The sequence below is a fragment of the Pelecanus crispus genome, chromosome 4 (genome assembly GCF_030463565.1).
Source record: "Pelecanus crispus isolate bPelCri1 chromosome 4, bPelCri1.pri, whole genome shotgun sequence".
NCBI classification, from domain to species: Eukaryota; Metazoa; Chordata; class Aves; order Pelecaniformes; family Pelecanidae; genus Pelecanus; species Pelecanus crispus.
The window spans coordinates 27661284-27674042 of record NC_134646.1 but is presented as its reverse complement, the minus strand read 5'-3'; the positions used below and the strand labels follow the sequence as shown (position 1 = coordinate 27674042).

Genomic DNA, 12759 nt, shown 5'->3' with positions numbered 1-12759 from the left:
CTAGCTTGAAACAATAAAAAATGTGATCTGCAGTCAGACACAGATGCAATCAACCAGATGGCAACACAGTAGAAATAATCTGCATAAGAACAACAAGTTGCATGTGAAAACTTCTCAGTCTGAGATCCTAGTGTGTGAAATACAGTCACCCTTCACCTGTACGTCTGGCTCTGGTACTTCCTGCCTGCTAGAGATTTACCACACCCTAAAGGTGCATAAGTTGCAAAAATAATTTAAGCGTAAGTAACTAGACAGCCAATCTAGACAGTAACGAGACAGCAGTTTTTCTTCAGAGCTGTACTCACACATCTAAACAGACAGAACGCAGCCAACCTCTGTGGGTCTTTCACTGGAAATCAGAATCAAGCATTTTTAGTATTTTGATCTAAAGTTCTGTGTGCCTAAATTTGGTAAGCAACATAAGCAAATAGGTAAAACACAAGTAATTGGTCAAAATTAGAGCTTTTTACCTGCTTTCCTGTCTTGAAGTTCTGGAACTCTTTTGTAAGATCATGTTGCCAATGCAGCCAAAAGTTAGAGATGTCCTTGTGAAATCCTGTGTTTCAGAATCTACTGTGTCCCCCACTGTTGTCAGCAATGAATACTCTACACACCCTGTGCAAGGTGATTCTGTAGGATGCCCTCCTTCCTACGAGTCATACTGCCTCCATGGTGGAGTGTGCAATTATGTTTCTGATCTACAAGACTATGCCTGCAAGTAAGTACAGAAATGTGTATTGTCTGTGCTGATGAATGGTATCCTTAGTGCTCAGCTAAGTGCAGACAGTGAAGTGTTTGTCCTTAAATTATCTGTTCATCACTCATGCTAGCAATTATCATTAGACACTGCTCGTTTCTGTAAATGGTCACTCCATTCACACCCATTGCAATTAACAGTAGGATTGGATTTGTTCCCTAAGCACTTAATTCTTTGCTTTGGAAATGTGAGGTAAGATGTTAAATGACTTGGTGCTCATGGCTTTATGGAAGAGGTGCTTGCTGTCTCTCCTGTAGGTATTGTGCTGACTTGTACCTCCCTGTTGGCCTTGCTGTTCATGTGCAGCACTCACTGGGATGGAAGAGGACACCTCTTTCTTGTCTTCTCTGATTGGGACCAGGGAGAAGAAGTCTGGTGTCAGCACCTTCCGTTACAGTTTGAAGAGTCTTGGTCCCTGGCAGAAAGGGTACAGCATGATGGTCCTCTTAAAAACAGGGAGAGTAGCAATGAGACCTCAAAAGCAAGACCTCCTTCCTCCTGTTGGTGTTTATGTGAAGCCTAATTCCCAGTTCCCCAAATACGGTTACTGATAAAAGCAAAAAGAATCTCATATTTCCAGAAGTCAGCCTTGGCCTGGTCAATGTTAAGAGCCTAGTCCCCTGGGGTAATAATTTCTTCAAAATCATTAGTGCTGGAGTTTAATTGTGTAACTTGATTATATTTGAATCTGTGTTACATCTTTCTTCAAAATCAAGCCTGAAAGTGTTTACCGTGGGACAATCCAATGCCTGCCTCCTCCTCTGGGGTCTCACCTGGTAAGTGAGGACCTGTGCAGGGGATGGATGCTGTAGGCAAATCTCTCCCTGCGTCTCAGTAACTTGGGTGGCCCTGGTATAACCCCGGAGTGAGGAGAACAAGCTTTGTGCTGAAGGGTTTCTTTGACCCATCATTTCCCCAGATCTTCCTTGTACTGCACTGCAGGAACCTCTGTACCAGGCCATTCCTGCAAGCACTGTCAAATCGTAGGCTTTCTTATTTTTAAATATGAGTGGTCTCCCCTGCCTACAGACCTCTGTACCTGCAGGAATATTAAAAGAATGTGTCTCATGTACATACATGGGAATGAAGTAGATGCTTTGTGCCGTGGATTTCCTAAGCTCAGCAAAGCCCTTGGGCAAAGCCATTACAGGAGATGGACTCATGGTCATCTCTGGTGTTTGTTAAAAAGTTCTAGTGTAAATTTTAGAGGCATTGAAAACTGTCTTTTTTCACCTCATTGAGTTTCTCCTATTGAAACTGAGGAGTCTACAACTGCAGAACTTTCAAATTGGATCACATCTTTTTTTCTTTTATTTGTTAGGTATTAGTGCATAATAAGAATTCAAATGTATGTATTCTTCAGTGCTGGAAGTGGAAGCCATTTGAAAAATTAAGGAGCAAATGTGCTTAGCCATGTTCTTGGGGACCAGGATTGGTTTGTGGACCTTGCTGAATGCTCACATTCCTGAATTCTCACTAGATGGCAGCATTCATTCATGTAGGCTGTGATATATTAAATACCAAAACGAAGTCATGGAAAAATGTTATCTAGCAAAAATCACATACCAAATGTGATTTGTATTTTAATTAATAAGAGCTCTTACACTAGAAAGTAGATCTTCTAGTGTGTTTGGAATTTATTGTGATCTTACATTAAAAAATTAGCATTTTTCTGCCTTCCAACATATATGCATTCTAATTTGTGACAGAATGAGAGTGCTTGTGCCTGATTTAATAATGAACGCTGATACAACATTTTCAGGACATTAGGTAAAAGATGCTGCAGGTCAAATCATGCTGCTTTTGCTCATTTGACTAGCTCTTTTGACTTGAGTAAAACTAGACTGATAAGAATTGTGAGCAGGATTTGAGCCTATGTTGCTGAGAGATTGTTATGAATTGAGTAGACTTTTCATTTTTTATGTTTATTATTTCCTTTTTTATGTCTCTCACCTTGGACAGTAAAACTAGGCTGAGATTCTTTTTGATGTCTTTCTCACTTTCTTTTAATTTTGATTTGAGGGTTTCTTGCACTGATATTTCTATGTTGGGTTTTACAGTGGTAAAAACAAACAAATAAACAAAAAATGCCTACGGAAGAAGCTTGTATTAAAACTAAATTATGAAGTTATTTCTAACCCCTATGAGGTTTTTGGGTTTTTTAAACACTTTCATTCATCTTTTATTTTAAAGTAAGGATTCAGATTAAAATTTGATTCCCTTAACAAAATCACTCTGAAAATACAAGTAAGTCCTATATTGCCTATTTCAAAGACGGGGAAGCTTGCTGCTGGAAACGGTTAAATGGAAAAATCTTAGGGAAACAATAATCACACAGCAGGATTTAAGAGAAAATTATTTTTTCTATTCTTTACCCATTAGAATCTGAAAATGATGATCTCGCTGTATGATTCTGTAGCTTTGCAGTAAAAAAAGTCTTTTACTACTGAATTCTACACGTTCTGACAGTCATTCCTTTAAAGTCATTTTGTCTTCACCACTACTAAATTCAACCAGATATTTCTGTAGTGGTTGCCTATAGTAAATCAATACACAAGGTGACTGAAGTGATGATCTGGGGTTTCTCCTCCACCGCCAATTACAAAGTGTGCTCACTTCCTTTTGGCAGCTGTGTGACGGGCTATGTCGGGGAGCGGTGCCAGTTCAGCGACCTGGAGTGGTGGGAGCAGCAGCACGCCGAGCGGGTGAAGATGCGGAACATCACCATTGCAGTGTGTGTAGCAGTGCTCGTCCTCCTGCTCCTGCTGGGGTCCCTGGCCGCCTATTGCTGCAGGTAGTGCTGCCAAACACACGCTGTGAACATGTGGCACAGGGACCAAGGTGCTGCCGACTTTCACAGAAGGCTCGTGGTGAAGAATGTGAGCTTTTCCCCAGCTGGTGGAAATTGCTATATCACCCTTGCTATTCTTTTGCTTTTCAGTAATTTGGTCTATTTGGTTCAGAAAGTTCTGGCACGTCCCTTGCCTGCAGTACTCGCATTGGTGTTAGCGAGTGACTTGTGTGTGGGGGGAAGAAGAATAGACCTTACTAGGTTTGAAGAGGAGCCATAATTTGTATTGATGAGAAAGTTCAGGAGCATGCTATTTACTTCTTCCCTGGTTTCCCTTAAGAGCTCTACATGTCTGAAACTGTCATGGTAGGATTTGGCTCTTCTCTGCTGGCTATCCCATTAATTTGGTTTTGCTTCCCTTTCAGTGTAGAGTGACACCTGAAAGTTTCCTTGCCATTGAGAAAAGCAGCATACTAACCTTCCAATAGCAAACTTCCACAGGGATGCCTCCAGAAATGAACATGAAAGCAGTTTTCCTGGCAATAGAAAGAGTAAAATCAGGGATGTGAGCCTAGGGCACATCTGTTGTAAAAGTACGCCCTGGCATTTTCCGTGGCTGTAATGAATTATGCAGGTTTGGGATTCTTCGCGTGGCAAAAGGAATCCCTACAGTCACTATTTAAGAACCTAGTCTGATGTGAAATTAAATGTCATCAGTGTCCCTTGGACTGGAAAGTATTCAGCATTTAATAAGTTAGAGTCTTTTGGCGACCTTGGCAGATAACTGTTCCCAGAGGCTCTTGTTTAAATGCATATTTATACTTAAAAGTAAACAAACAAAAAGCCAGACAGCGGCCAAATGAAGAGTCTCCTGCTGCATTCCGACCTGCCCCCCATGTGCAGGGGTTTTGTTTGTGGTTTAGGTTAGTTTTAAAATTAGACTCTCCTAGGCATAAAAAGTTAAGCTACAAAAGAAGTTAACTATGGAAGCTAATATTTTTCATTCTTATTTAACAGTTCCTAGCATATTTAGTCCATAAAAGTAGACAAACTGCCACATTTCTTATTTGCTATTAATGAATGGTAGATGTCCAGAATTAAAGCTTAGTGCAGTCTGGTTTGTTCTCATGACCGGGGATTCAGAAGCTAATCAGTGGAATGATACATACAGAATAGACAAATTGTGAGATTCTTATATTTCCCATATATGTCATATAAACTGTGATGAAAAATAGTTAGAATATGGCTGGTTTTAAGGTGTGAAGATATTAGTTCTCTTCCCTTCTTCTCTCTTTTGTCATCTCTCCCTGATTTACCTTGCTTTCTTGCCATTTTGATCAAAGTAACTATTTACCTTGACAACAAGTTTTCAATTACATACTTGACTGAATTTGTACTGCAGCCTAACTAGATCAAAATGAAACCACCGACCTAAAATCCCTATTTAACTGGAGTCTGGAAACCAGTATTTGCATTGAAATTGCTATACTACTTTTTCACATAATCTACTGTATTTTGAAAATTTTTATTTTGATTTTGTCTAAGTCTGTAATTGTAATTTGAATTGAAGTTTGTAGTTTGAATTTTGATTAAGTCTGTAATAGTCCTGTTCCTTCCCCTGTAAAATGGAGACGCCTATTTCCTTTTAATTGGAGGAAATGAAGCTGGAGATCTACACTTGCCAATCTGAAAAATGTGTGAACTGGAGGCCAAGAATACCAGAGTATTGTGTTGGTTTGTTCAATGACTGTAGTCTACTGAAGAGCATCACCCACAATCCTCAATTGGCCAAGGCCATGCAAAAATTGACATGCCCAGTCAGCTAGATTTCACTGCCTTGCCTCCTTGTGCTCAGTCGCACATGAAGACTCCTGTGCCCGCCAAGTCCATCTGGCATCTGTTACTCTGCATGATGTAAAGTAAGATGTAGAATTAGTGATCCTCGTGAGCGGGGCATCCCACTGAGGACCGTGCCTGCGTGTGAATGCTGTGCAATGGATTTCATAACTCTTGAGTAACGGGTTCAAGTTTTGTCAGTACTATGCGCTGCAATGCAGAATGGGCACATCCAGGTGACAAAACATGAACAGCAGCCTTGCCAGAGTGTCAGGAAAATTCAAAATGGACTAATTTACCTTATTTCTCAGCATTCTGTTCTGTCGATATACCCCCAGATCTGACACCTATTTGAGTTCATATTAGTAGTCCCAGTCTTATCCTCTACTGGAGACAATTACTTTTTTCTTTTTCTTTTAATGTTTAAATACACAGCAACATGTTATAGAGAATCTAGGGAGAAAATCCATGGTGGAGACAGGTCTCTCTCATTTCGAGCAAAAAGCAATTTTTATTTACATTGTATTTTCATGAAGGCAGCAACATAGGATAAATATGGCAGATGCACTTTGCCAGTTATTATATGAATGTGATGTAGAAATAAAAGGAAAATTCCTATTTTCTTTGGTACATGTCTATTAAATTTCATTTAAAATAGATCAAGTAAAAGGATGTTATAACTTGAGACTTCCAGAATTTGAAGAGTGTAACATTAATTTTGTTAGCTGATGTCTAGGACGAGAAAAAACGTGTATATAAAGTCAGTAAACATGTACTGATTTGGATCTCAAGCAGTGTAAATGAGCTCTTTTTCTCATTACCATGTTTTCTATGTTGGGGCCTACATGGGCTTTTAATACTGCCTTGTAAGTGATTGCTGTTTAACTGCAAAAATAACAATTTTTGAATTTATGGAACTAGCCACTTAGAGCTGATTATTCATATCCTTTTCCAGCTCCAGGTTGTACTCTTGGCTTTTTTTCCCCTTGAGCTAATTCTGTTGGTCATGCTTTTTCCTGGAAATGTCTTAGTTCCATGCTTTTTGAGGCTTTCAGTTTGTTTATTTCATACTAATTTCTGAAATTCTTGTTTTTCTTAAGTGATCCAGATGAATGCAGAAGCGACTTTCATAATTGTAACTATCAATGGTGTACAAAAATACAGTCAGGTCTTTATTTCTGAGTTTCACCTATAAATGCTGTTCATTGTGTTGGCTGAGACCTAAATCTTTGTAAGAGGAATGTATTATAAATAGAATAATATAAGAAAATGGAAGGGGGGTGGTTAAAATTATGAGTCCTATGTTTTTTTCTAATGAATGACCCTTTACAGATGGAACATTGGAACAAACATTTGTTCAGTTCTTACTAACTTCTGTTTCTGACAAGCTGTTTGTTTTAACCACTGTGCGGTAGTTGACAGTAATATGCTCTTTCAAACCAAAGAAAGAAAAAAAAATATATGTCCCTTCTGTAAATACCTATAGAATAATGTGTGAAAGGAAGCAGCATCTGTTCCTCCCAAAGAAAAATAATTTGTTTCAGCTTTTGTTCTGTTGCAGAAGTCAAAACTTGTATAAGAAGAATCTCTATGCAGAAGCGATAAGAGATGCCAGCAGCCACGCTGACAATGAGAACATGACACCTACTAGCAACAAGTCTCAGGTAACTATGTTAATGTGGAGTGGAGAGGGAAGCAGGAAGGATCAAAGAGTGTTAGGGATCCACTTGAGATTATCCATCAAATAATTCACATCTTAAATATATTAAATAACTGCTAGAGTCATCAAGTGCTTTGCTGTGAACCCTAGTTCATCTTACCTCATTGTTATCCCTCAAAGTTCACAGCTGCCTGGATGTATTGCAACCATTAGCCAGTGTTATTGTTAGCTTTGAACACAACGGTTGGGGAACTGTGTTCTAAATTAAGGAAATGGCAATGTGATGACATGGCATATCACAGAGTTATTTTCACAGGAAAGTATGCCCTCCGTAAAAAAGGCTTCTTGGAAGCCAAGTATTGTGTGTGCTACATGAGATGTTGAACTTTATTTTGGGGGTTGATGAAATGAAATGTCTGTGTATTAGAGGATGCTGCCTTGTAAAGAAAAACAACCACGATGCTATTGGGCCATTTTGGAGGGAGTATAAAATACAAATTTTGCACTGGTGTAGGTAGAAATGCCATCATGATCTGGTTGTACTGCCCTGTTGCTGTTGTCATTTTTGAAGTTGCGTCAGAGAATTTGGCCCCATAAGATCTGATCTAAGGTTCTGCTGGGTGATAGCAATTGAAACTTGAAGTTGGCAAAAGTGACATAATTGGCATCTGTGGCTACTTCTGTGCCTGGTCTGAGACTCCTTTCTCAGAATGGCATGACTTACCCTGAGAGCTTGTCTGCACACACATATCATTCAGCTCTGGATAAGCTGCTGTAATGCAGGTGTCACCGTACTTGTCCAGGTAGCATCAATTAGCTAAGCAGCATACACTCTTCAAAACTAAGCACAGTTATGCCAGTGGAAAAGACTACTGGAAGAGTTTATACTGGTACAGGATTGGCGGTAAACTCTAGTGAAATACATACCTTTTTACTGGGGTAACTGCACATGTTTTTCCAGTATAGGTGTAACTGCAAGGTTTTAAAGTCTTCCACACCCAACTATAGCTGGAAAGTACAAGAACCATGTGCATAGTAGTCATGGTCACAAAAGCATTTGACTTTAAATGGCCTGAAGTTTGACTCTGCTCCAAATCTTTAGGTCTAGAAAGAGATGAATTTGTTCTACTTGGGAGTCTGTTTGAGGGGTTGAATATCATGGAATATTTATAGTACAAATCCAAGGATTTTTAATCAACCTGAAGAAGGCCTCCAAATGGTTTAGATTGTGTGTCTGGCAAGATTTGTGAGTGGGTAGCCACTGAAACATGCTATCAAACATACGTTGGGAGTACTGAATTGACTTGGCCCTGGTTATGACATATTGTTTCTTAGCTGGTCAGCTGCATGATCTTGTGGACCTTTTATTACCAGCACTTTGTTCCTCTGGGTACTGGACAGCAAGTGACGATGTCATCGTTTGTTCACAGCAGGGACAAAAAACACAGCTTGCAAAATATCTGAGGCTGGGAAAATCAGAAATATTTGTTGGGACTGAGAACAGCTCGTTGCCTGGGAGCAGTGCTCTAGGAGGCCTGCAGCTCATCAGCTCTGTCCCCACCTGCTGTTGTCCCCACAGTTAATGCCAGTGGTCAATGACATTTTTGCTGAATAGAGGAGTAATTAGACAGCTAAGCAATGGACTGAATCAACAAAAACAAATCCAACCTACTCATCTATTACACACTCATGTTAAATTTCACCATGCATTCTTGCACTGGGAGACATCAAATACATTAATAAAGTAATTTATTGCAAGTGGCTTGTTGCAGGCTGGAAGAGGGAATCACTGACCCTTTCTAATTATTGCTGCTTACACAGTAATGGATTCCTGTGGTTTCATGCATGTGATTTTCTCTGTGCTGATGTAGCCAGTGAGTGTTAAGTTCACTGGGGCATCATGCATGCATGCACTCAGGTTAGAAACTGTAGAGCTGCCAAAAAGCAGCAGGAAGTTGTCCATTTCTACTGTTCACTTAAAGTGGATTATTGGGGAGCTTTATGTAAAAAAAGAGATTATACTACATCAGGGACAGAAAACTCTATAGCTCCTCAACTCCTAAGGTACTGGAATAGGTTTTTGGATTTACACAGCATTAATAATCCTAATGAAGGACTTTGTGTGGGGACTAGATGATGTGAATGCAATAACTGTAATGAGCTCATGAAATTCACTCCTTTTGTAGCCCACAGTGCTACTGCTCATTTGTGAGGCTTGGAACAGGGAGTGCAAAGACTTTCTTGTTCTTGTCCACCTAGGTTAATGTACAGGATAACGAGCTTTTACGCTATCACAAATATCAAATGTGTGATACTGAAATGATACCTATAAATTTCTCAAGTGTCATTCACTTCTCCCTTTACTTCTGTTCTGCCAGGTGCGGCTACATTTAGCTGAGGGTATGCCTGAGTATTTTTTCACAGTCATATTAGAGTTCCATAAGCCAGGCTAGGTTTGTCCTAGGGATATGTAAACCTTGGTAAACTTCTGCACATGCCTGGATTTTGATGCTATTCTGAGACTTTTCATCCAGCAATTGTTCTGCTTTGCACAGTCAACAATATTTTTCAGAACTCTGTGTAGCTGAATCTCCTCCAGGGGTCTGTCACATGTGGGTTAGCAGCTGTAACCCTACAGATTTTATGTAAATGAACTGATGCCTAAATAGTCACACCTGCTACGTCTGTGATCTATACAGATAAATCCGCCAATTATGCACCTGGACCACTGAATCTCAGTCCTTCTGTTGGAACGTCTTATTTAGAGACTTTTTCTCTTCTTCCATGTCTCTGCTCTTTAAACATCCCCCTTTTACTGGGTTTCCCTCTTTCCCTCTATACTATTTCAGCACAGTGCTTCGCATTGCTTTCCTCTGCCCCTGTTTTTTTTCCATTTTCCCCCTGGTCTTTTCAGCATGTTCCCCCAGAGGGTCCTGTCTTCTGCTTCCAAGGTGTCACTTCCACTGTCACCATGGGACAATGGAATAGCACACCCCAGGTGGTGCTGGGAGCCAGAAAGAGAGGCTCGCTTCCTTCCCTCTGTCTGACAGGGTTTCCTGCTGTCTGGTTGCAGGTCTCTCTAATACTTTAAAAGTGGCCCTCAGTACTATGGAGAGGGTTGATTTTCATGTGCTTTTGTTCTTGCATCTGGAAAGGTTGATTTGCAAGGCAAGAGAATGCATAGTTCTTACTAGACTGGGATTGCACACTTTCCAAAGAAAGACTGGGGCTGTCATCAACTCAAATGTTTAATTATCTGCAGGGGAAGGGTCATCCCAGAAGCCAGGATGACCTTTTTCCCCCTGCTGTGGTTGGAGTGTGTGGCCCTTCTAGTTTGCCTCTTGGGTTTCAGAAAACCAGTTCATTTTATATTAATTTGGGCTCTGTATATTTTGTGCATATTGTATGTATTTGCAGTTTGCGGTTGTTAAGGAGTGTAACAATTCTCTGGAGACTAAAGCAGTTGATCTAATTGAGTGTGAGACAACCGATCCTCATCCTGCCTGTCGTTCAGAATATGGTGAGTTGGATTTCCTTCCTTATTAGATCTCTCCTCACCTTTGTACCAGCAGGAGCAGCCACTGACAGAGGAGACGGAGAAATCAAAATTATATTTCTGGCCTGTTTATAGCTGCTGTACACAGCAGAAGCCATGTTTGTATTGCTGTGAAGAGGTCACTCAGTCCTTCACTTTGCAGACTATTCATGAGAAATTACACTACAACAGTGCTTTCACACTCGTAGGAAGCCAGATGCTTCTCATGATAGTAATAATACCATATTTTTGCATTTATATAGAACCTCACTGGTTTGCTTCATAGCAAGTGAATTATGCCCATCGTACTGATGGGGAATGTATATCCATGGAAAGATACACTTTGACAGTCCTTATTCATTCAGGCAGGATATCTGACACGGTGTGATGAGTCCAGGTCTCCCCAGAAACCTTTTGCCCTACGACAGCAACTGCAGTTCTGCTTTTGGTGTTAAATAAGGTGTTTCTTCCCCAAACACTTGGGGAGTGTTTGGTGCTTAAACAAAGATGAGATGAATGAAGGAGATGTGCCTCCCATCCCTGGTGCAATGGCAGCAGGCAGCACAGAAGCACACAATGGGCTTCCATGGCCCACAGGTTACCAGCTGGACCACTCTGAATTTCCGGAAATGCTGCCTTATGGATGGCAACTGAATCTCCTAATTGCTCAGATGGTGAGAAATGGTGGAGAAAGACTGATATCCTTAACCATTTGTCTTATTTACTACATATACCTCCTAACTACAGAAGTTGCTAGAGAACCCAGTTTGCATCAGTCATCTAGGAATATGCAAAGACAAATGTTTGAGGATACTCGAATAAGCAGGCATCTTGCAAGATTTTCAGAATTACCCATCCTGTCCTTAGACATATGTTGGGAAGTCACTTTATTCATCAGTAGAAAATATGCTTCACATTTACTTGGTTGGACTAATATTGTGAACATGTGTAGAACTGTATTGTCAAGTGAAGGAAGACTGATGTTTCCCATTAGGAGGCTCTGTTTTCATTTATACTTTTATCAGATGCAGCTATTGGAACAGAAATTTCTCATGACAGGTGTCTGATTTTTTTCATAGTTGAAAATTTTAGTAAAAGTAGTTCAACCATTTTAGAAAACAAGACTGGTAAATAATCTGATGTCTTTTCTAACATGTTAAAGGAAGTTCTTATACCATGCCAATGAATAATTCTAAGATCTTTTGATTTTGGAGCAGGGGCTTTAATTTTGCCAGGCAGGTGGTCACGGGCATGCATTTTCCTGTTCTTGTATATTACAACAGAAAACCATGAAGTGTGCCTAGGACAAGTAATTTCTTAAAATCTGAAGGAAGTTCTTGACTTTGCCTCTTTTTTTGTTCTTTTGATATGAATTGGCTTTGTAATTTTCTGAACTCAATTCTGTGCTTCCTTTCATAGCTTTCCTCTCTCAAAGCTGCCATTAGCTTTCTTTTAGCTTAGTTATTGTGAAGCTTCTCAAATGGCTTTCGATAATACATGTCCGTTTTCTCCAGTGGAAGAACAGCCTATAACATATGACAAAGCAGCAGAGACTTCATCAGAAGAGGAGAAAGAACAAGGCTGTCGACAAGAGGTTCCTGTTGGTGAGAAATCACATCAGCCCATGGGAGCAGCGAAGGGCCTTCCCCAGGCTCCCTGGAGCATTCACCCCAAGCCCCTGCTGGAAAGGGAGCCCTGTGAGCTTGCCCCAGCCAGCCTGCTGATGCAGCCAGACTAGAAGCAGCCTGGGTTTGAGTGGGAAAAGGAGGAAGGGTGAAGTCAATAGAGAATGGGAACTCATGAAACACTGAAGCAACCCTCATTTTTTCATTAAAATCTGCTGTGGAAAAAAACACAAATCAAAACAGAACAGAGAAGTCCTTGCCACTCCTTCCCTGACATCTCTGCTTGGAAGAATTACTGTGAGCAATGTATTAGCAATGAGTAGTCGGTAAGTATCACTTTAAGGGACACTGCTGCTAACTTCATTAACTGCCTGCTAAAAGGACACGGAGGGAAAAACAGACTAGTGGGTGATTTGTCAGAGATAAAGTATTTTCTAATGGACTTTATTGCAAGCAGTTGTCTTCACACATACGCACAGAGAGGCCGGACAACGGGCCACAAGCACAACTGTAGAGAAACTGGAATGGAAGATGATGCAGGAAAATGAGTTAAAC

The 12759-nt window shown here is 40.4% G+C and overlaps 1 protein-coding gene across 1 annotated transcript in view; it reads left to right on the top strand.

Moving 5' to 3' along the window:
* EGF (epidermal growth factor) overlaps positions 1-12317 on the top strand; it is a 59978-nt gene extending 47661 nt beyond the window's left edge. The window contains exons 21-25 of the mRNA XM_009486232.1: positions 568-718; positions 3387-3551; positions 6946-7048; positions 10462-10564; positions 12094-12317. Coding sequence (XP_009484507.1) covers positions 568-718; positions 3387-3551; positions 6946-7048; positions 10462-10564; positions 12094-12317 — 746 coding nt within the window. The remainder of the gene's footprint in view (positions 1-567; positions 719-3386; positions 3552-6945; positions 7049-10461; positions 10565-12093) is intronic.
* Positions 12318-12759: the final 442 nt, after the last annotated feature.